Source organism: Onychomys torridus, chromosome 9 (assembly GCF_903995425.1).
Source record: "Onychomys torridus chromosome 9, mOncTor1.1, whole genome shotgun sequence".
Lineage (NCBI taxonomy): Eukaryota > Metazoa > Chordata > Mammalia > Rodentia > Cricetidae > Onychomys > Onychomys torridus.
Genome location: NC_050451.1, coordinates 4,129,358 through 4,152,417, shown reverse-complemented (window position 1 = coordinate 4,152,417; position 23,060 = coordinate 4,129,358). Strand labels below are relative to the sequence as shown.

General features: G+C 43.1%; 1 protein-coding gene across 2 annotated transcripts in view; it reads right to left on the bottom strand.

Annotated features, from left to right (window-relative positions):
* Window positions 1–10,261, bottom strand: part of Dcp1a (decapping mRNA 1A) — a 57,265-nt gene extending 47,004 nt beyond the window's left edge. The window contains exons 1-3 of one of the 2 annotated variants that reach the window (XM_036199000.1): window positions 10,064–10,261; window positions 6,037–6,077; window positions 4,316–4,443 (exon numbers count right to left, since the gene is read on the bottom strand). In XM_036199000.1, the coding sequence (XP_036054893.1) occupies window positions 4,316–4,443; window positions 6,037–6,077; window positions 10,064–10,198 (304 nt within the window). In that variant the 5' untranslated portion in view covers window positions 10,199–10,261. The remainder of the gene's footprint in view (window positions 1–4,315; window positions 4,444–6,036; window positions 6,078–10,063) is intronic. The other variant, XM_036198999.1, reaches the window with a different exon arrangement.
* Window positions 10,262–23,060: the final 12,799 nt, after the last annotated feature.

Here is a 23,060-nt window from a genome sequence, read left to right as displayed (position 1 = left end):
TGAACGTATTTGTAAGGAGAAACAAAGAGCTGAGGGTGTGGCTTCGGGAAGGAACACTTGCCTCGCATGTAAGGCACTGGGTTTGTAAAAGGTAGGGAAGGGGGTGGAAAGAACTTTCTGAGAAGCAGGCTGCTGGTGGTTCCTGTGAGAAGTGATCAAGCAAACACTACAGGCCTGGGTTATGAGGAAATCCTGCTAAAACTTAAGTATTTACAGTTGTTTACTAATAAGATCACCTGGCTTGACTCTAAGATGGGCTACAACACAACTCTTAACAGGTTTAAGTGATTCATACAAGGTTGCAGTAAGATGGCAGCTTCCATCTGTCTGTAATCAAACTCCACTCTAAGGAAGTACTACCGCCGTAAAGCCTTCCTTAGGGATTTATTCTGCAGCTTTTGAATGCAGAAATCATTTGTGAATTTCAGGAAGGAACGACTAAATGGGAGGCATAAAGGCCTCCTCCATGGATGTCCTACTTAAACACGAGATAGTGAATGGTATGCTGGAGTAGATTCATGCTGTGGGCGTCCCTAGTTCACCATGGCAAGTTCAAATGGGCTAAGCAAATTAAAACATCATCCCTTCCATTTATTAGCCGTATCCTGGTGCTCAGCAGTCAGTCAATGTAGATAGTGCTGGTAGAAAAGCCTTCCATCATGCATTGTTCTAGGTACTGCAAGCATTGCTCTCGAGTGAGCTGTGTAATTTTACGGTTGCAGTGGTGGAGGACACTGGCTCTGAGGGCAGCAGGGCCAGAGTCTCCATCTCTCAGTAGTTTCATAACGCCTGGGCAAGTTTCTAGACACCCGAGTATCTTGTCTGTGCATCTTTTAAGATGGGAACCAGAGAGATGGAGACAGGAACATCACCACTGTTCAGTAACTGCAGAATAATGCCTTCTGTAGCTACCAAAAGGCTCTAGACAGAATGAAAATACAGTATTTCTCAGAGATTCATGAGAATCATTGACTCCAATCAAAGTATCTTCTAAGATATGACCTTTTTTGGGGGGAGTAGGTGAGCAAGTATTTTGTATAAAGAAAAGCTAAAAAAGAAACACAACAGTTTAGAATTGGAAAAGTTATAGTTCAATGGTTGTTCCCCACCCTCATTTACTCAAAACTGAACCTGAGTGAGAAAAAGCTGGATATGAAAGTATCATTTGAGTTAAATGGGCCAGGTATCATAGTGGCATCTCCCATGAGAGAAGGATGAAAGAGCAGCTACAGGATCCTACACGCAGAATCAGATCCTAGCACCTATTTAACAGACAAATCCCCAAACAACTCAACAGTTTCCTGACCCAACAGAGCTATGTTCTATGTTAATGACTCATTAATTAGACAATCGTACACTCTTGAGAGTCCTAGACTCCACATCACCCTATGCCAGTAGTTCTCAACCTATGGGTCAAATGACCCTTTCACAGGGGTTGCCTAAGACCACTGGAAATATCAGGTATTTACATTATGACTCATAATAGGGGCAAAATTGCAGTTATGAAGTAGCAGAGGAACTGAATCAAAGGTCACAGCATGAGGAAGGTTGAAAACCACTGCTCTATGCTACTGGGCCACCTCTGATACAGCTCCTCCTTTATTTAAATGTCGCCCCTGGGTAAGTGAGTTCTCTGTTCAAGTAAGGAAATGTTTGTTTCTAGACTTCGAAAGCTTTCTAAAAAACAAAGACAAGCCGGCGGTGGTGGCGCATGCCTTTAATCCTAGCACTCGGGAGGCAGAGGCAGGTGAATCTCTGTGAGTTCAAGGCCAGCCTGGTCTATAGAGTGAGATCCAGGACAGGCACCAAAACTACATGGAGAAACCCTGTCTTGAAAAACCAAAAAAAAAAAAAGCAAGTGTTCTTTTGAAGAATTTTCCACAATGGAGATTTAACATAAAATGGCCCTTTGTAACATTCCACTCTTTCTTTCTCACTAGTTCACATAAATCCTGAACTTACAGGTACTAAAGAACATGCTTTTTTGGTTTGACTCTTTGAGCTACGATCATAAAGCATGGGCTATCCAGCCTCCAAACTGCTGAGATTACGAGTGTAGACCCCCATTCCTGGCTCAAAAAGTGTCTCGAATATGTATGGAGGATTTAAAATTTGAGAGGATTTAAAAACCTGAGACATAGTTTACTGAAAAACCAAGAGACAGACCTTATTTTGCTTAAATACTTAAAAATGAGCAAGAAATAATTTGGGGCTCCCAGCTTTCTAATCCACTGTTTTGATAACCCTCTGGGTTAGACAAACAAACTGGCCCTCTGTCCTCAACCTTACTTCTAATACCTATACTCAACTATCAGAATCCAATGTACAGTGTGTGTGTGTGTGTTGCTAGAGAGCAAACCCAGCCTATGAAGGCTAAGGATTCATCTACCACTGAGCAATATCCTTGCCCTTTATGTTTTTAAACAGATGGTCCCATACTTATGATAATCTGACTTAAGCTCTTTTGCTTACAAAATGTTGTGAAGTAGCATGAACTGAGTAAAAACTGTATTTTGGGCTGTACTTTTCCTTCAGGGTAGGAATAACGGGCAACTACTGCGGTGCTGGACTACAATCACCAACCACAGTCCCACTCCCATAGGACCATAGGGACAACCAGTAATTTACAGTATACTGTGTCGCTGAGCTATGATATCTGGTAGCCTAAGTATACTAACGAATTTTCAATTTATGATAGATTTGTCAGCAAGTGACTCCAATGTGAGGTGAAGAACGTGTATACTCTACTTTTTTGAAGGGTTACTCTGAGCTTTGCTGACTGAATTTCAATCACTATTAGAGCATGTAAAATGCTTGAAAAGATCTTGGTCTAGGAACTCTCCAACTAATTGTATGCTATTGGGGATATTATTTTTAAGGTGTGTCACTTCTGTTTACATTGCCATTTTTTAACTCTGTGAAGCTGTGTTACTTTGCCTGTCTAAAACACCTGATGACCTAATAAAGAGCTGAACAGCCAATAGCAAGGCAGGAGAAAGGACAGGCAGGGCTGTCAGGCAGAGAGAAGAAATAGAAGGAGAAATCTGGGAAAGGAAGGAGCCAGCCACCCACGAAATGAGAAACAAAGTAAGATTTACAGAAGTAAAAGAAAGACAAAATCTGGGGATATCCCACTGTGCTGTAAGCCTGTATCTAAGACCTCCTCCCTCCTTCAATAAACAGCATTCAGCATTCAAAAAAAGGAAAAACTTTCATATGATCCAAAAAAAAAAAAAAAAAAGACAAAAGCCCAGAGGCAAAAGATAGATGGGATAACTTAAATTAAGGAAAGCTGGCAAGAAACAAGCCAAGCTAAGGCTAGACATTTATAAGCAAGAATAAGTCTCCATGTGTGATTTATTTGGGAGCTGCATGGCAACCTGCAAAGAGTAAAGATCTCAAACAACCAACAACAGTATGTCATGCACCTTCGAGTCTTAGTTGACCAAACTACTTATCCTACACAGGTTACTTTCTATCATTAAAGCACAACTGCTTTTGACACAGTATTTGTACCTACTAAACATTCGATTAAACCAGGTTGAAAAGTGCCACCATCCATGGCAAAGTACTCTCACTGTGGAAAGCATGAGCATCTGCTCTCATTGTGTCTTTCGAACTAAGTTCTGTTGCTCAGGGATAGGAACTGACAAGAGTCAGCACTACATGAGCCGGATGGTGGTGGCGCACGCCTTTAATCCCAGCACTTGGGAGGCAGAGCCAGGCGGATCTCTGTGAGTTTGAGGCCAGCCTGGGCTACCAAGTGAGTTCCAGAACAGGTGCAAAGCTACACAGAGAAACCCTGTCTCAAAAAACCAAAAAAAAAAAAAAAAAAAAGCACTACAACAAAAACGAAGAACTAAATATTTCATAACAGAAACAAATACAATGCTAACAATTGGGCTAGATAGTATAGTTAACTAAAATCTAAAATAAACTACGTTACTTGCAAAAGTCTTTTCCATTTTAGAGCTAGCTTAAAATTTTTGCTTTTGGGGCTGGTAAGACGATGCAGTTGAAGGGACTGGCCATCAAGCCTGACAGCCCGACATGGTGGCCAGAAGAACCGAAAGTTGTCCTCTGACGCCCATACCTGGGCTGTGTGTGGTGTATGTGCACGCATGAGTTCACAGTCATAGATACATAAATACATAGTACATAGATACATAGATACACAAATTTAGAAGTTTGATCCTTTACCAAGACACATATTTATAATCATAGAGTATAGACCATATTTTGTATAATTTTAAACTCCAAAATCTAATGTCCTGAAACTGAAGCGCCTCTGTTAAATGTACACAGATATACTCACAGCTTGCATTTCTATACAGAAGAAATGGTTCATGGAGCTGGAATTCCAAATCTTTATTCACTGGCTCAACCAGGTTGTGCATGTTCAGTCGGTTGACAATGGTGAACCCATGGTAAGGTGAAGCGGACCTTAGATTTAAAGAAAGGGAACACATTACCTTTCAATCTGGAGAAAAGGTATCTACCTTTTCTTTTCTCACTAAAAAAATGCCTACATTATCATATCACATGACACAATTAGCATTTGAAACCATGAACAAAACACAAGGCAGGGATATATAGCTCAGTGGCAGAGTATTTGCCTAGCACGAACAAAGTCCTAGGTTTAGGCCTCAACTCTTACAAGTCAGACCATTCCCTGTTTGCTCCTAAGTGTTGATAAGGATTCAGTTCCTCAGCATAACAGTCAAGTCACCGAGGTTCCCGCCTCACTTCACCTCCTCTATTTCTTTCCTGCTTCCGCTCATCTGGCTGTCAATATCTGCAGGTGTGCTTGTACCTAAAGACCTGTCTGAACTACTGCCCCCAAATTAGCACCACCACCTTATCTCCAGCAAGCATTTGCTCAAACGTCACCTTTTCCCCTCAACACCCACCTCCTGTTTGTCTAGTTACCATCTTTCTCCACTACTAGAGTGTAAGCTCCCAGTATCTGAGGAGCTTTGCCTTTCCCTCATACATGTATACATAAGCATGTATTGACATAAGATTGACATAGGCATGTAATACGTAAATGCTGGAAGAAATATCATTTTTAAAATATGGTACAAGTATGTCTATGACTGCGACTCATAGCATTAATCCTTCTTACATTAAATAGTTTTTGTATGTTCTGTCCTGAGTTAGATGGACCTGACTCCTACAGTAAGAATGCTCTTAGTTTCCTTACTAAGGGGATTCAACACACAATGCACTGAACGTTCCTCAAGCTAACACAAAACACTCTTCAACCCAACTCAATACCAACAGAACCAGTCAATCATCTTGCTGCCACCACTCCAAGTTCTAGAAAACAAGGGATGTGCCTCTAAGAGCAAGTCTTATAGGCATCTCGAAAGACAAGTGTCTCATGACTGTCATATCCTGTGGTCTGTCCAAACAAGGTAATGCTATCAACCATTACAAATTCAACAATGTAAAGAATTTTCAGAAGCTTAAAGTAAATACATATACAATTATGAATAACCTAGGCATTCTAAGCTCTCAAACTAAAATAGGTATGGTAAAGATTATATAACCCAGAACTTTGGGGAAGAAATGGGAAAGGAGCAGAACCAGTCATAGAAGACAGACTCTCATTAGAGACTACAGATCAGCAAGACTGATGTCTCAGCTACTATAGTTAACGTGTGTTGTATCCACAGACATTCAAATGCTCATACTTTTTAATATGGGATAGTTGGGCAGCATCTCTTTGGGATGCATTATTAGAAGAGGAGTTCTATCCCGAGATAACTGTCGGGCTCTGAGAAGAGAAGCAGCTAGGGTAGGGTGCACAGCCTGAACGGATGAAACTGGAAGAAAACAAACAGAAAGGCTCCAAAGAAACACACAACAGCCTGGTCTACCAAGTGAGTTCCAGGAAAGGTGCAAAGCTACACAGAGAAACCCTGTCTCAAAAAAAAAAAGAGAGAGAGAAAAGAAACACACAACAGAAATGGACCATGTTACAAGAGACTGCTCCTCATTCAAGTGAAATAGAAACATACTTAAAAAACTTACCTTCGATACACAAATAGGGTCCCTTCTATATCAGTCTTCTCCTGTAACAGATAATAATTCTGTTAATTTTCCACTAATAAACCAATGCCAAATGGTTTTAGTGGAGAAGAAATGCCTTCAGGCCAACTTGTTTTATTTATTGTGAAACCAAGACAGAGACAGAGAGGGTGTGTGTGTGTGTGTGTGTGTGTGTGTGTGTGTGTGTATGAATGCATGCAGGTGTTGTGTAGAAGTCAGTGGTCACCCTCAGGTATCATTCCTCAGGAACTGTCAATCTTGTTCTTTTGAGTCAGGGTCTCTCACTGGCCAGAGGTCAAACAATTAAGCTAGGCTTGCTGGTCAGTTAGCCCCAGGGAATCACCTGCCTCTATTTCCCTAGTGCTGGATTGGAAGAACACAATATTACACCCAGCTTTTTATGTGGGTACCTCAGTTCTTTACAAATTGTGTATCCATTCAACTCTACAGGTGTTTATATGAGTGTATGCAACATCCAATCTAGCATGTCTACATCTGTAGCATTTTTCTATTTTAACAGTAAGAAACATTAAAAAAACAAAACAAGATGGGCAGTGGTGGCGCACGCCTTTAATCCCAGCACTCGGGAGGCAGAGCCAAACGAATCTTTCTGAGTTCGAGGCCAGCCTGGTCTACAGTGAGATCCAGGACAGGCTCCAAAGCTACACAAAGAAACTCTGTCTCAAAAAAAAAACAAACAAAAAAAACAAAAAAAAAAAAACCAAAAAACAGAATTAGTTTTACTTTTTATTTTTATGTATTAACTTTTAATTAAAAAATGTGCATTCAGCCGGGCGGTGGTGGTGAACGCCTGTAATCCCAGCTGATATGTGGGTGCTGGGAATTGAACCCAGGTCCTCTGGGTTCAATGCTCTTAGCTACGACTGACTGAGCTATCTTTTCAGCCCCAGCTTTAACTTTGAAAAAGCTAAAACCTTTCAACCAGGTATCTTAATATCAAGTCAATGTATTTTGTGTTGCAACTAAAAAAAAAAAAAAAAACACACACAAAAAAACCAAAACCAAAAACAACAACAAAACCCAAACTTTAACAGTCTGTCAAAGTTAATAGAAAAAGAAAGTAAACTGATACCAGGGCTGAACTCGGGCTCTGGGGCTAATGATGCACAGTTGTACACCACTGAGCCAAATCCCTAACCATCTAGAAATTTTCTTATAAGATACTTTGTTTCATCTATGGAGAATTAAGGATTATTTTCATTAGTAACACATTTTGTGGTTAGTTAAGAACTACTACCAAACACAACTTATTTTACTTTTTTCTATCATGGATAGAAACCATTCTGACTCAGGCAATTCTGGTAGGTTTTTAAAATAAGCACCTGAAATTTTGATTAAGAAATTGTAACTTGGGCTGGGTATATAACCCAGTGATAGAGGTATGATGCTTATATAGTATCATGAGGCCTGGGTTTGCTCTTCTGCACTGCAATAAATAAAACAAAATACAACCCATTAGTATTCTTTCATTTGTTGTGATAAACGTTTAGTCTGGTGGTGCACGCCTTTAATCCCAGCACTTGGGAGGCAAAGGCAGCCAGATCTCTGTGAGTTCAAGGCCAGCCTGGTCTACAAAGTGAGTTTCAGTACAGCCAGGACTATTACACAGAGAAACCCTGTCTCAAAACAAACAAAAAAGTTTACTCAGGTTTCAAGCACATGCGTGGTGCTTTTAATTTTTTCTTTTTTCTTTTCTTTTCTTTTCTTTTTTTTTTTTTTTTGGTTTTTCGAGACAGGATTTTTCTATGTAGCTTTGCGCCTTTCCTGAAACTCACTTGGTAGCCCTGGCTGGTCTCGAACTCAGAGATCTGCCTGGCTCTGCCTCCCGAGTGCTGGAACTAAAGGCGTGCGCTACCACCACCCAGCTTAATTTTTTCTTGACTGAGCCAAGTTTATTTTGTTATAATGGCAAAAATGGACTAATGCAGTGAGAAACAGGGTCCACTAACTCAGTAGATCTCTTGACAGATGTTGACTTGAGGGAGACCAGGCTGTGTGAGCATCAGTGACAATCACCATCAAGAGTCTTTATGAGTTGACTACAGAGAGAAAACTGCATCTTTTGTGGACTATTTGGAACCGTAGTTACCACTAACTAAGTAAAGAAGGAAAAGGTTTCTTTTCTTTTAATTTTTTCTAACGTCAAATAATCCTATGAGTCCGGAGTTCATGGCCTACATTGGATCTTGCTATTTTAAATGTAACCAAAAAATTACCAACATTTAATGTTAGTTATAGCAATCTGTTGTGGTAAAAAATTAGGAATAAATAAAAATCTGCTTCTTATACATGTCTTTTACGCCAATGATGAAACTTTTCCTTCGTGAGGGCTTTTCTTGCCTTTAAAAGTGTTCTCATTAGAAGAAAATGGCAGCCAGTAGTCTCAGAGTAAAAGTAAACTTGCCTCCCGAAATACATTAGGCAAAGTTACAACTCATCATTCACTATGAGAAAAGATGGTGGACACACCATGTATCCAGATCCAAATACCAGCAGCTTAGTTTTCATTTTACACAACTCCATGGTTCAAATCCTCAAGTGTTGTAAGCCTTTGTGGAGAACTACAAATAGCCAACAGTAGTAAATGCCACTTCTGAATCCTCACTATTTGTCTGCAGCCTCTAGTCACAAGTCCACACATAGATGGAGCAAAGAAAAACGATGCAAAACACTTCAGACTAAGGCCCTGTTTAAAAGAAATACACGGGTACAGCAGTTTATAACTTCATTCTTGGTGGTTTCCTACATCCTTTTCTCTTCCAGAAGGAGGAGGAAAATTATGGAAGCTTCTCCTCAAGTAACTTTTTTTTTTAAAAGATTGATTTATTTATTATGTATACAGTGTTCTGTCTGCATATATCCCTGCAGGCCAGAAGAGGGCACCAGATCTCATTACAGATGGTTGTGAGCCACCGTGTGGATGCTGGGAATTGAACTCAGGACCTCGGGAAGAGCAGCCAGTGCTCTTAACCCCTGAGCCATTTCTCCACAGCCCTCAAGTAACTTTTATAAGTGACAATGAGTTTCCACAAAATTACATCTATGTATCAGTATCACACTGAATAAAAGTTACAACAATAACTTTTCAGCGTTTTTGTTAGTTAAAGGACCTCATTACTTGAAGTGTGACCGCCGATCCTTGATCAATTCAATCCAACCAACGGTTGCCCATTAAAAGCATGAAGCTTCTACAGCTGAATGAATAAATTAGGAAGAGTCGAGCACAAGAAAATGGAAAATCATGTGACCAGCTCACGGTGCTTTAAGCTGGGGCTAACCAGAGTCAGTGAATAGGCACTTTCACTTTTTTGGAACTCCGTCGCCACTCACAAAATCCCAAAAGTGCTCAGATGTGAGCCATCAAGGAGATGTATCACTGGTGTCTTTTCCCTGCAAAAGGGGCTCCAAGGAATCCAATTCTTACCGTAGTAGCCCTTTCCCAAAATGCCTTGAAATATTTCCCCAAACCCTGGAGATAAAGAGTAGTTTGATTGAGGCTGGACTAACTCTTGAAACTGATTTTTAAGCTTGAAACCCAAATCACCTCATTTAGGTCGGTTGGCAGAGAGGAGTGGACTTTGTAATTAAATGCATGTAATTTACCTAACACTTCTCAACGTCTAAAACATAGGTTTTTCAGTCACTTTTTAAAAAATCCAACTTGTCTTATATCCTTCCGATGCAACATGTAAAGAAGGTGAACCACTCAAGTCCCCAGGAGCGACCCAAAGCACGGATCCTGCCTCATTCCTCCGCTCCACCTGATTTTCCCTGCTATGCCTCTAGCCTACTTCTTCAGCTTCTTTCCTCCAATCCCGCGTGTCACCCTTTGGCTCTGCCCGGGCCTTTAGGAGAGGTTCTGGCCTCGCCTTGGCCGTCCTAGTCCCCTGCTTCACTCCCCCACCCCCAATCCTAAACTGCCTGCGCGGCCCCTTTAAGAGGCGGCAGCGGCCGGGCTGGCATCCCCCCGCGGCTGGGCCTCACTCACCCACTGGTTGGCTTTCGGGCAGAAAGTGTACAGAGCGACCTGGCCCGTGAGGTCTGCGATGCTGGTGATATAGGGGTCGTGTCGCTTCAAGGCCGCCAGACTCATCTCTTGCCCAGCTCGACTCAACGACTCCATCTTGAATCCCTGAGCCGAGCCCCTCTGGCGGGGGCGGGCTCGAGAACAGGAAAGTGCCGTCCAGGCAAAGTTCCCCCAGCTCAGTCAGCCCGTCGCTTCCGCCTGTCCGCCCGGCCTCACGGAGGGTGGTACTTCAGCTATTCTGTTCCGCCGCTCCCACGCCCTGGGAGCCTGGTTCCGACCGCCTTAGGTCCGCATCTGCCGGCCGCCGGGCGGGGTTTGAGCTCGATCCACCAGCGCTCCCGCCTCCTGCCTGCTGTGGGGGACCCGGACACTGAGGCTGTCTCGAGGTCGGGCGCAGAATCGAAATGCTGCTGTGGGAATGAGTCCCCACGGACCGCGTTTAGAAGACTCAGAACAAACGAGAAAGTGTGTGTGTGTTGCAAGTCAACCTCCGACGTCAGACTGCACCTTCACTGTTAACAACGCTAAATTTTGAAAGAAATGTTTCAAAGCACTTGGGCTTATCCCTTTCTTTACTCCTTTGCTTTTTCTCTTGTGAGTCCCAGGTAAATATTTCTATCGTTCCGGATTAAAGAACACCATTATTTTATAAGAAGATCACTTAAAATCAAACAAAAAGCAACCGGGCGGTGGTGGCTCAGGCCTTTAATTCCAGCACTCAGAAGACAGAGACAGGTGGATCTGAGTTCAAGGCCAGTATGATCTACAGAGCGAGTTCCAGGACAGCCAGGGCCGTAACACTGAGAAACCCTGTCTCATAACAACAAAACAACCCCCCCCCACAAATGTTTATTGGGCATCTTAAGGAGTTAGGTACTACTAAAAAGTAAAACAAAGTGCCCAGCCTATTTTCACTGAGTTACTTTAAAAACCAACGGTTTCCTTTATTGAAGACACCTCAGTGCAATTGAACATTTTTGAAAGAACAAACTCTACATTTTCATTAAAACACCACCACATATTTGTATTGCTTATGGTTTTACACCCCAAGATCATATATGGAATCGTGTGTGGAGCAAGTACAAAAGCAGGAAAAGGAACTTGTTATTTATTCACGCTTCCCTGACACATATTTTAAATGAATTTATAGAGTAGTGGCCATTTCTGAGTTTTTAACTGTTTGGGCTCTGGGAGGAGCTGAAAACAAGCAAATAACCCCCATGCTAGACATTTCTCTTGGAATTCCAGAGGGTGGAGCCCTTAATCCCACAGGAGGCAGAAAGCTTCCTAGGAGGAGGTAATGTCTGAACTGGTGCTTTGGGTGAGTAGGTGTTCCCTGGGAAATCAAAACAAAACTGAGGCTTGTTTCACAGCCCAGTGGTGAGAGGAACCTACCATTTAATTGATAATTTAATTCAGACTCCAGAGAAGAAGTCAGTGGCTCAAAGTTTCACACCAGTCAGGAGGGTTCTGGTGTTAGGATCTCTGGGATCCTTTATTCCACATCTGGACCACCTTTCTTTCACCCAGTGGTGGAGGGCAGGAGCCCCGTTACTTTCTGTACCTTCAGTTACCCTCTGTACCCTAATTTTAATGTTATTATTTAAAGTTTTAAGTTTACATATGTGCATATGTGTCTGTGTAAATTTATGCCAACATATGTTTGCAGGGCTGCCTGTGGAGGCCAGAAGAGGGTGTTGAAGGCCTTGGAGCTGAATAAGTTAGCGCACTTGTGGGTGTCTGGACCTGGGTGCGGGGTCTGGGCTCAGGCCCTCGTGGTTGAGTGGCACGTGCTCTGAGCAGAGCCGTCTCTCCAGCCCTTAATATATTAAAGTTAGGCACTGACTTCAGAGACACACCAGCTGTTCTAAAATAATCCAGACCTTTTCCTTTTGATGTGAAATGCTGTCCCCTACAAATGATTGAGCTGTTGCTATCTTCAAGTCAGAGCAAACAATGATTACCTCAGAGCCCCTCACAAGGTGGGGCCTATTAACACGTGCCCTTGGAGAGAAGGGCAGGCCCTCCAGACCACTTGGGAGGCCTGGCAGAAACCCAAGGGAGGAACTGCTGTGGATAATACCTGTCAGTAAGCAAGTTAGCCTTGGGGAGAAACCCTTCTTTAGTTTGTACCCTGGAGAAAACAGACAGTTGGCCACACCTCCCCAGGGAAAGCTAATGCAACATCTTTTAATCCACTATTTCAGATCAAGCAAGGCTGAACTTGTGAAGCAGGCCAAGCTTTCATATTTTGGAATAGAAAATTCTCTTCAAAATACTTTGTTTTTGAGACAAGGTGTTGCTGTGTAGCCCAAACTAGCATGAAACTCACCAATTAGGCTAGGCCAGCTGTTTGGTGAGCTCCAGGGAGTAGATGCCTCCCAAGAGCTAGGATTACAAATGTGTTAACACACCTAACTTTTTTGTTGTTTTGAGGCAGTTTCTCTGTGTAACAATCTTGGCTGTCCTAGAACTCACTTTGTAGACCAGGTTGGCCTTGAACTCACAAAGATCCATCTGACTGCTTCCCAAGTGCTGGGATTAAAGGCATGCACCGTCACCACTTGGCAAAGATGATGATGATGATTATATATATATATGTATTTTTTTTTTTTTAGCTTTTTGAGATAGGGTTTCTCTGTGTAATAGCCCTGGCTGTCCTGGAACTCACTCTGTAGACCAGGCTGGTCTCAAACTCACCAAGATCTGCCTGCCTTGACAACTTACATTTTTTTTTTTTTTTTTTGCCAGAGCTGAGGACCGAACCCAGGGCCTTACACTTGCTAGGCAAGCCCTCTACCACTGAGCTAAATTCTCAACCCCTATAACTTACATTTTTATATGAGTTCTGGGGCTAAAATGTAGGTCATTTTGAATGTAGGTTTTTATTGAGTTATCTCCCTAGCCCTGTTGTTATTATTTTGAGGCTAACCTAGTCTTGAATTTATTATATATATCAGGTTGATCTCAGACTTGTGACCCTCCTCTCAGCCTGCTGAGTGGTGAGCTTACAGTTTTGTGTCTCCATACATGGCTTCAATAATTAAAAAGTAAAAAGTAGGACTGGAGAGATGGCTCAGAGGTTAAGAACACTGGCTATTCTTCCAGAGGTCCTGAGTTCAATTCCCAGCAACCACATGATGGCTCACAGCCATCTATAATGAGATCTAGTGCCCCCTCCTCCTGGCGTGAAGCATACATGGAGGCAGAATGTTATATACATACATACATACATACATACATACATACATACATACATACATAAGTAAATAAATCTCCAATAACAAATAAATAAGTAATTTGGAAACGAAAACCTCAGAGGCAGTCATTCTCATCCCTGCTTTACTGTGAGCTGTTCTGTGGTAAAAGGTGAAGCATTCCCGTTGTTGGTTAAGTGGCGGTGCTCGTGGCTGAGAGCACTGATGTTGTGGTGGCAGAAGAATCACGAGCCATGGTTACGTTTCTAGAGGTTTATTGAGAGAGAAAGGGGCAGGGATGGAGGGGGAGAGAGAGAGAGAGGGAGTGCGAGAGCATGGAGGGGAGAGAATATAGAAGGAGAGAGTGCGGAAAGAGAGAGCACAGAAAGGGCATATGACCGCCTTTTAGGCTGGCACGTTGTCGCAGGCTGGTGACGTAATTAAGGTCATAATCCTTACATCCCAGACTTTCGATTATTATAAAAAAGCAGGTAGATGGGAATAGGGGCATCATTCCTCTCAAAAGCTGCTTCCAGCTGACTGTTGAACATCGGTTGGCTCTTGGGGGAATGGAGAAGGGGAGTCTTCCAAGGTAGACAGGCGTAGTGGGATACTGTCTGTCACTTGTTCTGGAGTCATGTATCCCTCTTGGCTGTGGCTGGGAACCTTCTGTCTGACAAGATGTTGATGATCTCTGGACTCCGGTTCTGTGGTGGTCCTGTATCATTAGCTGAACAGTGAGTTAGAACAGGGAACTGGGAAGAGAAAAGCTTATGGTGCATGAGAGCTTACTTTTTTTTTTTAATTAGGGACAAGGCAAAGATCAGAGCCCTGTCTGTGTATACATGAGAAACACAGGTAGTGGATCTGGAGTGAAGCAATGAGCTCTTATTTTAGGTGGAAATCTTTTTCCAATAAGTAACTCTGAAAGTGCAATTAAATCTGGTGAGGTGGATAAGGCTGTCCTCTGTACCCAACAATAAAGAAAGGAGAGGTGACATCCCAACCCAAAACTCCCAGGACCAAGTCAGTGGCTCTGGTGTCCAGAAGGATAGAAACAGATCACTTCCTTGCTGCATTCTGGGTTTCCTGCCATGTCTGTAACCAAGCCTAGGTCTGTTGGAGGTCTTAGCTTGATGTACCCATGCATCTTGGTGCCTGGGGGCAGTCAGCTGACTGGTTGTCTTTATAGGCAGCACTTTTAACAAGGCTGTTGATGGCCTGGCAGGGCCCTCGCTAGCCCATGGCCTTTTTCCTCAGTTAAAACAGGGACCCAACAGCTTTTGGGAGTCAGCTAGTGCCAGCACTTGGCAGTTTTGTTTTTGGGCTTTTATGTCTTCCCTGGCACACTTTAAATGCCACAGATGACTCTTTTGCCTGTGGGGTCAGGAGCCTTGCTTTCCAGATGCTTAAGTTTTAGTTGGGGATGTCTGGGGAACAAGAGACTGATTTTATTCCGTGTCCTGAATTTTTTTCCCCCTGATGATTGATGGCTTAAGGACAGCTTTTGGAAGGTCTGCCAGGAGACAGACTATAAACCAATCCTTTTGGAAGACTTGCCTGAGGCTATAAGTTGATTTTTGGCTTAAGAGCCATCCTGACTACTGTAAACTTATTTGTATGGATATTAGCCACTATCAGACCTGTCTGTGCTTCACAAGGCAGTTTGAGAATGAGTAGGTGGAGTTAAGGTGAGTTAGGGCGAAAGACAGTAGAAGCCCACCCATTTGAGCCCGCCTACTGCCAGCAGAAGTCAGCAGAAAAGGTTGCATGTGGCAGAGGCAGAAATGGCAGGGAGTAGGGTTTAGAGCTTTAGCAGAAAGCTTGGGGATAAAGTAACTCTTTTATTTGCCTGTTCTCTGGCAGAAGTTTTCGTGAAGCTGTTATGTGGCCAGATTTACCAGTACCTGCCCCTATCCACCAATGTAAGTGGTAAATGTATCTGCCCCTTTGTCCCGTGGCTGTAGCCAAGAGAAAAATAAAAAGTTACAATAACAAATTGGGATCAGACTCCAATCTCAGACATCCCCAAGGAGTGAAGAAAGATCTATGAATCAGCTCAAGTTAGCCATCCTCTTCGTCAAGGGATGCTAAGGGCTGTAGCTGTGCTGCAGTTGTTCCATGGTGGACCTGAGACAGCATTGACCCTCTCATCAGGAGTGAAAATGTGTCGTCTGCCGTTGCTAGCGCAGCCCAAGGACAACCCCCGGGGTGTTTATCACAAAGAATATAGCTCAGACGACAGCTGTGAGAGTGGTGGACTCACTCACTGTGGTGAAGAATCGTGGTAGCAGTAGCTGTGTGGGGGTCTAGTGGAGGTGAAGGATGCACTCACGCTTGAGGTCTCACAGTCTTGCTGGATGGGAGAGGAGGCAGCAAGTGGCAGAAGGTGGTCTATCCAAGTCTGAACAGCACCAGATGTTGGTTAAGCGGCGGTGCTCATGGCTGGCTGCCGCCCTTGGTGGGCATGCCAATGCATGTTGCAGTGGCAGAAGAATCAGGAGCCATGGTTGCCTTTCTAGAGCTTTATTGGGAGAGAAAGGGAGGGAGAGGAGGAGAGGGAGAGAGAGGGAGAGAGGGGGGGCATGGAGGGGAGAGAATATGGAAGGAGAGAATGTGGAAAGAGAGCACAGAGAGGGCATGACCACTTTTTAGGCTGCGACACCATTGCAGGCTAGTAACATAATTAAGGACATAATCCATACACCTGTAGTGATGTTTTCATTGTTAGGACATTTTGTCATAGCCACCATAAATGAAATCAGGACATTGCCATTTAAAATAATGGCGTTAACCTGTACGCGGTGATGTGCAACTGTAGTTCTAACTCCTCAGAATTCTGAGACAGAGCCACATGTGGTGGCTTGTGCCTTTAATCCCAGCATTTGGGAGTCAGAGGCAGGCAGATCTCTGTGACTTTGAGGTCAGCCTGGTCTACATAGGGTAAACAATAGGGTCTACCTTAAGAGACTCTGGAATACCCATCACACAAGTTGAGCGCTGTCTTTTACTTCCAAACCTAACCGCTGTATATATAACCTTGTTAATGAGCCGTAGCTTTCTCAGTCCCACAGTGTGAAATCCAAAGGCCTTGCCAAGGCCTGGGAGACACTGCTCCATTCAGTGTGCTTGCTCATGGGAGCACCTCTTCCCTTTCCTCTCTCCCCTCAGCCCTCACTGGCCCACACCCTGTCTTACCTCTGTCACTTCTCTCTTGGTGATGCCCAGATCTCGGGACCCCTAAAAGACACAAAAGAGAATCTCCTATGCAAAAGCAAAGAGCCTTTATTTCAAGCTTGAGCTTGGACTTTCCACGTGTCCAACGCAGTGGTGAGAGCAGAGAGTACCGTTTGGTGGAGCAGGGATTTTATCATAGCAAAGGTTGGGGTGAGGCGATTTCCAGGGTTCAGGACCCTCACTCACTGACATTTGTCTAGGGGTGTCTTGGCAAAAGGGGGAATAGCTGTGTGTACTGCTCTCAGGGACATCTGACGACCTTATCTAATCTAAGAGTTGGGATGTTTGGAATGTCAGGTACTTCCTCTTAGGTGCTGGCCGGTTCCTGGGAGGTGCTAGTTATGGCTTTTCCTGGATCCAGGTGTAGCCTGCCAGTAAGCCTGTCATGGCAGCTGTGTCTGGGCCCCCAAGCCTGTCATGGCAGCTGTGTTGGTGGCCAAGCTGTTTTGGCCCCCTCCCTCACATCTTACTGTTTCCTTACTGTGTTTCTCCTCTGTGTGTATGCATGCATGTGGGGGCCAGAGGTGGAAGGAAGTCAGATGTCTTCTTCAGTTACTCAAAAACTTTTTTTTTTTTTTTTTAAGTTTGAGACAGGGTCTCTCAGTGAACCCTGAATTCCCCAATTTGGCTAGACTAGATGGCCACTGAACTCTAGGGATCCTTCTCTTCCCCCATCCCCAGTGCTGGGATCATAGGCATGCTGCCTTGCTTGGATTTTTCATGTGGATTCTGGGGGTTGAACTCAGATCTTTCTGTTTGTATGGCAAGCACAGGGCCACCCTTCTAAGCATCTCCATTCTCTCTTTCAGGCCGGTCTCCAGATGTGGCTCAAGTTGGCCTGGAGCTTGCTAAGTAGCCCAGGGTAGCTGTAAACTTTTTTTTTTTTTTTCTTCTCGAGACAGGGTTTCCCTGTGTAGCTTTGCGCCTTTCTTGAGACTCACTTGGTAGCCCAGGCTGACCTTGAACTCACAGAGATCCGCCTGGCTCTGCCTCCCGAGTGCTGGGATTAAAGGCGTGTGCCACCACCACCCGGCAGCTATAAACTTATTTCTTCTGCTTCTGGCTTCTTAGTACTGGGAGCAAAGTTGAATATTACCACACCCAGAAATGTTCATTATCTTTCTGTGACAAAAATCTGAGAGAATTGGGGCAGCAGTGGTGTATGCCTGGATCTCTACAGATCAAGATCCAGGACAGGCACCAAAGCTACACAAAGAAACCCTGTCTTAAAAACAAGACAAAACAAAATAGAACAAAACAAAACAAAGCAAAACAAAACAAAACAAAAAAAAAACAAATATCTGAGAGAAGACATAGTAATTTTAGCTCTAACAAAGCATTTGTTTATCTAGATGCCTGATTTACTTGTATTAACATATGTATGTATGTATTTATTTATTCATTTATTTAACAGGGTTTCTCTGTGTAGCTTTGGAGCCTGTCCTGGAACTCACTCTGTAGTCCAGGCTGGCCTTGAACTCAGAGATCTATGTGGCTCTGCCTCCTGAGTGCTGGGATTAAAGGCATGTGCCACCACCGCCCGGTTTAACATTTTCTTCTTCTTCTTCTTTTTTTTTTTTTTTTTTTTTTTCTCCGAGACAGGGTTTCTCTGTGTAGCTTTGTGCCTTTCCTGGAACTCACTTGGCAGCCCAGGCTGGCCTCGAACTCAGAGAGATACGCCTGGCTCTGCCTCCCTAGTGCTGGGATTACAGGCGTGCGCCACCACTGCCCGGCAACATATTATTCTTAGGTTGCATGCTTTTTTTTTTTTGAGCTGAGGCTCAAACCCAGGGCCTTGCACTTGCTAGGCAAGCGCTCTACCACTGAGCTAAATCCCCAACTCAGGTTGCATGCTTTCTAGAAGCAAACTTTTTAATATAGCCCAGCATAACCACTCAGCCCGTTCCCCACATGTGTTATTTTTCTCCTTCTTTTCCCTTTAATCTTTCCATCTCAGTTCCCCGGCTTAGATGTTTTTTTTTTTTTTTTTTCAAGGCTTATTCTAGAAGTATCTGTTTATTTCTGTTTTCATTTTTGAGAATTGAAAGCTAACTTTCCCAAGGTCATATCATGATTCATTTGCTGAGTTGGGATGCGTATCTTTTAGCTCTGGTGTCCAGATAGATCATGTATCTTGCTACTATTCTGCATGGCTTACTCTTGAATTACGCTACACGTGAGTGGAATTGGTTACCTCCATGTGGCTGTTCATCACCGATACCTGTTTTAATTCCTTTTGTGTGATTGCTGTCCAAGTGATGGCAAGCTTATTGTGAGGTTCACAATTGAGTCCTTACTGGATACTTAAGAGTAATTATTTCATTACTTTAAAGGTCATTAAAGAGATCCACCTGCCTCTGATTAAAGGTGTGTGCCACCACCGCCAAGCTTTCTTGTTTTTTTAAGATGCCAAGTATTTTCTAGAATTAGAGTTCTGATATGTGAACTGGTCTAGACTGTTGGTTCTGGAAATACACATTTTGAGACTGGGGAGAAAGCTCGACCAGTAAAGTGTATGTCTTGAGTGCATGAAGATCTGAGTTCCATTTCAGAACTCAGTTAATACACACAAACAGCAAACAAAGCATGAGTCTAGCAGCTCATGCTTCTAATCGCAGTAATGGGGAGGCAGAGACAAGTAGATTCCTGGGGCAAGCTGGCCAGACTAGTCTAGGTGAGCTCCAGGCCAGCAAGAGACCCTGATAGGAAATCACAACATGTCCACACGGTTGGGCTTGCCCGGCGGACTGCCTAATTATTTCCGATTCAAAATAGCCATTTCCAGGTCAAAACATCTCGAGGTGCTAGGACTCTGTTGCTTTACATGGTTGCGTAAAGCACGCACGGCCATGTAAATCTACGCGCATGCGTGGAGTAGCCACATTCGGTCCTGTACGCATTCGAGGCTCACTCTTTAAAAAGCCAGGCGCCATTTTGCATAGGTCTCTCTTCTTTCTCCTCTCCTCTCCTCTCCTCTCCTCTCCCTTCCCCTCCCCTCCCCTCCCCTTCCCTCACTCACGTGTGTGCTTCACGAAAGCCTGTCACCTCTATCCTCTATCCTCATTAATAAACAGCTCTTCTGTGGATTTGTTGTGTTTGGGACGTGTTCCTTTCAGGGTAAGAGCACCAAAATAACTAACTAACAGACCCTGTTTCAGAAACAAGGTGAGGGTGCGTCTCCTTTGAGAAGCCCATATTCACCTTCTTGGGTGTGTCTTCCTTTCTCCCTGAGTGTCTTTTTTCTCTCTTCACTCTGGTGCTGAGAATCTGTATGGAAACCTCCAATCCTGTTTCAAAACAACAACAAACACAAGGCATATGGCACTGGAAGAAGCATGCCCCAAAGTGGATCACTGACTTTTACACTTATACATGTCCACGCCCTCCCCACCCCCACACACAGAGTGGGGGTTTGGGGCATGGGAAAGAAATGCAGATGCTCCTGTCCGGAAGAGAGTAAGAAGATAGAGAGTAAGAAGCTAGGCCAACAACTGAGCATCATTTACTTGATGTGTTGATTTCCAGACAAAATCACACAACATAGTACTTTTGATAAAATTCTCAGGTCGAAAGTTTTGTGCTTTTTACAGTCACTTCATTTAACATAATGTCTCTGCCAGCAGTGTTCCAGCAACGTCCTAAATAATAGCCCCACAGTCAACAGGCAGACGGTCATCAAGGTGGTTCATAGGTATGGATATACGTTAATAAGCTCTCAATAGGGGTACTGTGTGTATTCTGTCACCAGTTTAAAGAGCCCAGAGGCAGGAGATTGGTTGACTTGCCTATGGCAGAGGTTGTTTTCAGTTCAAGGACAATCCCTCTTATCCTTTTCCATTGTGGTGGGCCATTTCTTTGGTTTAGGTATGGCTCTGTGACCCAATTCTGGCCAGTGGACTGTTAGAGAAAGTGACGTGTATCATCTCCAGGCTTGGTTTTCAAGGAGCCCATGGCTTTCCACCTTTCTTATTTCACCTTCCTTTAGTGTGGGCAGGCAGCAATGGTGGGGCTAGAAAGAATGTCATAACATGGGAAGTAGAGACAGTGGATCCAAATCACCACATGGGGGCATATGCTGGGGGTGAGGAAATGTTCTTCTCTGACAGTTGTATAAATGAAAGATGGGCCTGTTAGGTCTCCTTTTTACCCTAATGTCCATCTGAAGAAGTTAAAGTGCACCGCTTTAATCCCAGCACTCAGGAGGCAGAGGCAGGCAGATCTCTGAGTTCGAGGCCAGCCTGGTCTACAGCAGCCAGGGCTACACAGAGAGACCCTGTCTTAAGCCACCCCCAAGCTCTGAAGTAGAATAGAAATTAAGCATATGATTTAGCAGAACATACTGCTTTGTGCCTTGACAATGAGTCAAGATCTGGAAAGAACTCCAGGCACAGCTCTGCATTTACAGTTAGTTGCAGCCATAAATTTGCAGAGTCACAAAGTGGCTAAAGAGAAAGAAAAAGAATTTTTTCTGTTTACACTATTAAGCAATTGGTTTTGTCTTTGCATTATAAAGCAATTTGCTAAGCAAAGTGGGAGGTTGTCACTTAAAGTTTGCTGGTCTGTGTCGAATCCACAGTTGCTCTCAGAGGACTTTAGCCAAGCTTCTCCTTAGGCAAATGAAGATGTGTTTCTGAGTGAACACAATAGGAGGGATTTGATTACAGGTGTCTTTCTGCTGCGTCGGTTCTGGAAACTGCAGGCTCCTTCACTGACTCGCAGGAGGTGTCAGCTACACTCTGTGTCCCAGCTTTTATATTACCATCATTCACTTACCAATATTTGCTTTTCTAACAAAATTAACAGGGTTTGTCTTACTTTTGTTTTTAATTCCCTTAATGAATTTTAACTGAAGACCGAGTATCAGATCCAAGGCATACTGACAAGCTGGTGAATGCCTATGGATTGAATTTGTCTAGGATCTCAGATAAGGATTAATTATTTATCTTCAACATACTCTACTATCCTGAGATAAAACCAGTGTGCCACATTCTTTACCCACTCAGTTGTATTTTGTTTTCTGTCTTCATTTGGATTTCCCCACATAGGTCTCCTTGGAACTAAGCTGACATAAGATGTGTTGGATGGAATCTTCCTCTGATAAACCACTCATATGGTTTCTGGAATAACCATATTTTGTTTAATTTGATTCATTTATCCCATGGGCTCACTCACTTGCACTTACATAAATTAATGTGAAACAGGATATATTAAAGCTTACTTTGAGTTACTGAAATGGTCTAATGCAGTGGCATTTTTAGCACAGTGGCATTATTATAATATGAAAAAAACACTTGTGCCAGATGGTGGTGGCACATGCCTTTAATCCCAGCACTCGGGAGGCAGAGGCAGGTGGATTTCTGTGAATTCAAGGCCAGCCTGGCACAAAGCTACACAGAGAAACTCTGTCTTGAAAAACAAAACAAACAAACAAAAAAAAAAAAAAAAAAAAAAAGAAAGAAAGAAAGAAAAGAAAAAGAAAAAAAAGAAAGAAACATTTGCTTATCTGTATGTTGCCTGTAGCCTTGAGCTTAAGGAAAAGTACCTGTTCTACACCTTGAAGGAGATCTCAATATTCATTTAGTTAAGAGAAGGACATAAAATATGCTTTGCCATTCAAGAGGCACAGACTTATAACACACAGGATAACTAGTTTCTCTGGCACAATAAGATCATCAGCGCTACTGTGATATGAGATTGAAGTAGGTCAGGAGCAGGGCCTTTTTTACATTGCTCGGGAACAGAAGAAGGATTAAAAATGTATGCATTACCCTCTAGAAACAATGATCTGGGGCAGAAATGTAATAAAATACCTGCTCTCTTGTGTCACCTCACACGGCCCGTGCACCTCACTTTGTGATTGCATTAGCATGGCAGCTTGGGAAGCTCCAGAAACTCTTAGCAAAGATGAAGATTCACAAACCCCAGGGATGTTTTTGCTGAAAATCCAGAAGCAGATGGTATAGAAAGGTAATATCAAAATAAGAATCAAATAGAATTGGGTTTTCTATGCTCCATGTGTTAAAATATATCATATCAATGTCTTTCTGGTTGAAAAATACAGGATAGTTATTGTGTCAAATATTCCAGTGGCCAAAACTACTGAAATTTCTTCATAAAAGGGTTTTATTGAGTTTGGGAAAGTTACTTGTTAATGTTTCATTAACTTCTTAGGTATTTTTCAGTCTTTTATTTATTTTATGTTACAGTAAGATATGTTTCATGCTGAAAAGAACTTAAGAGAACTATTTAGCAGTATATGCAGCTTTGTCTTAAGAAATGTTGGGAAAGTGGAATTTCTTATCTATAAATGTCTAGAAATTGTGTCTGAAGCGTTTTCGATCTAAATGGGTGCTTAGCAGCAGACAAGTTGCTGCTTTTCCTATCTTTTTCCATTGATGACCTCTCAGTGTCCAGTAATGAAGCACAGTTTCAAGCCTTCCATTTGTCTGGTTGGGCTAAATTTCCCTTTTAGTAAAGACGATTAGAATGATTTCTCAGGAAAACCTTACAAGGCAGGCTTTTTC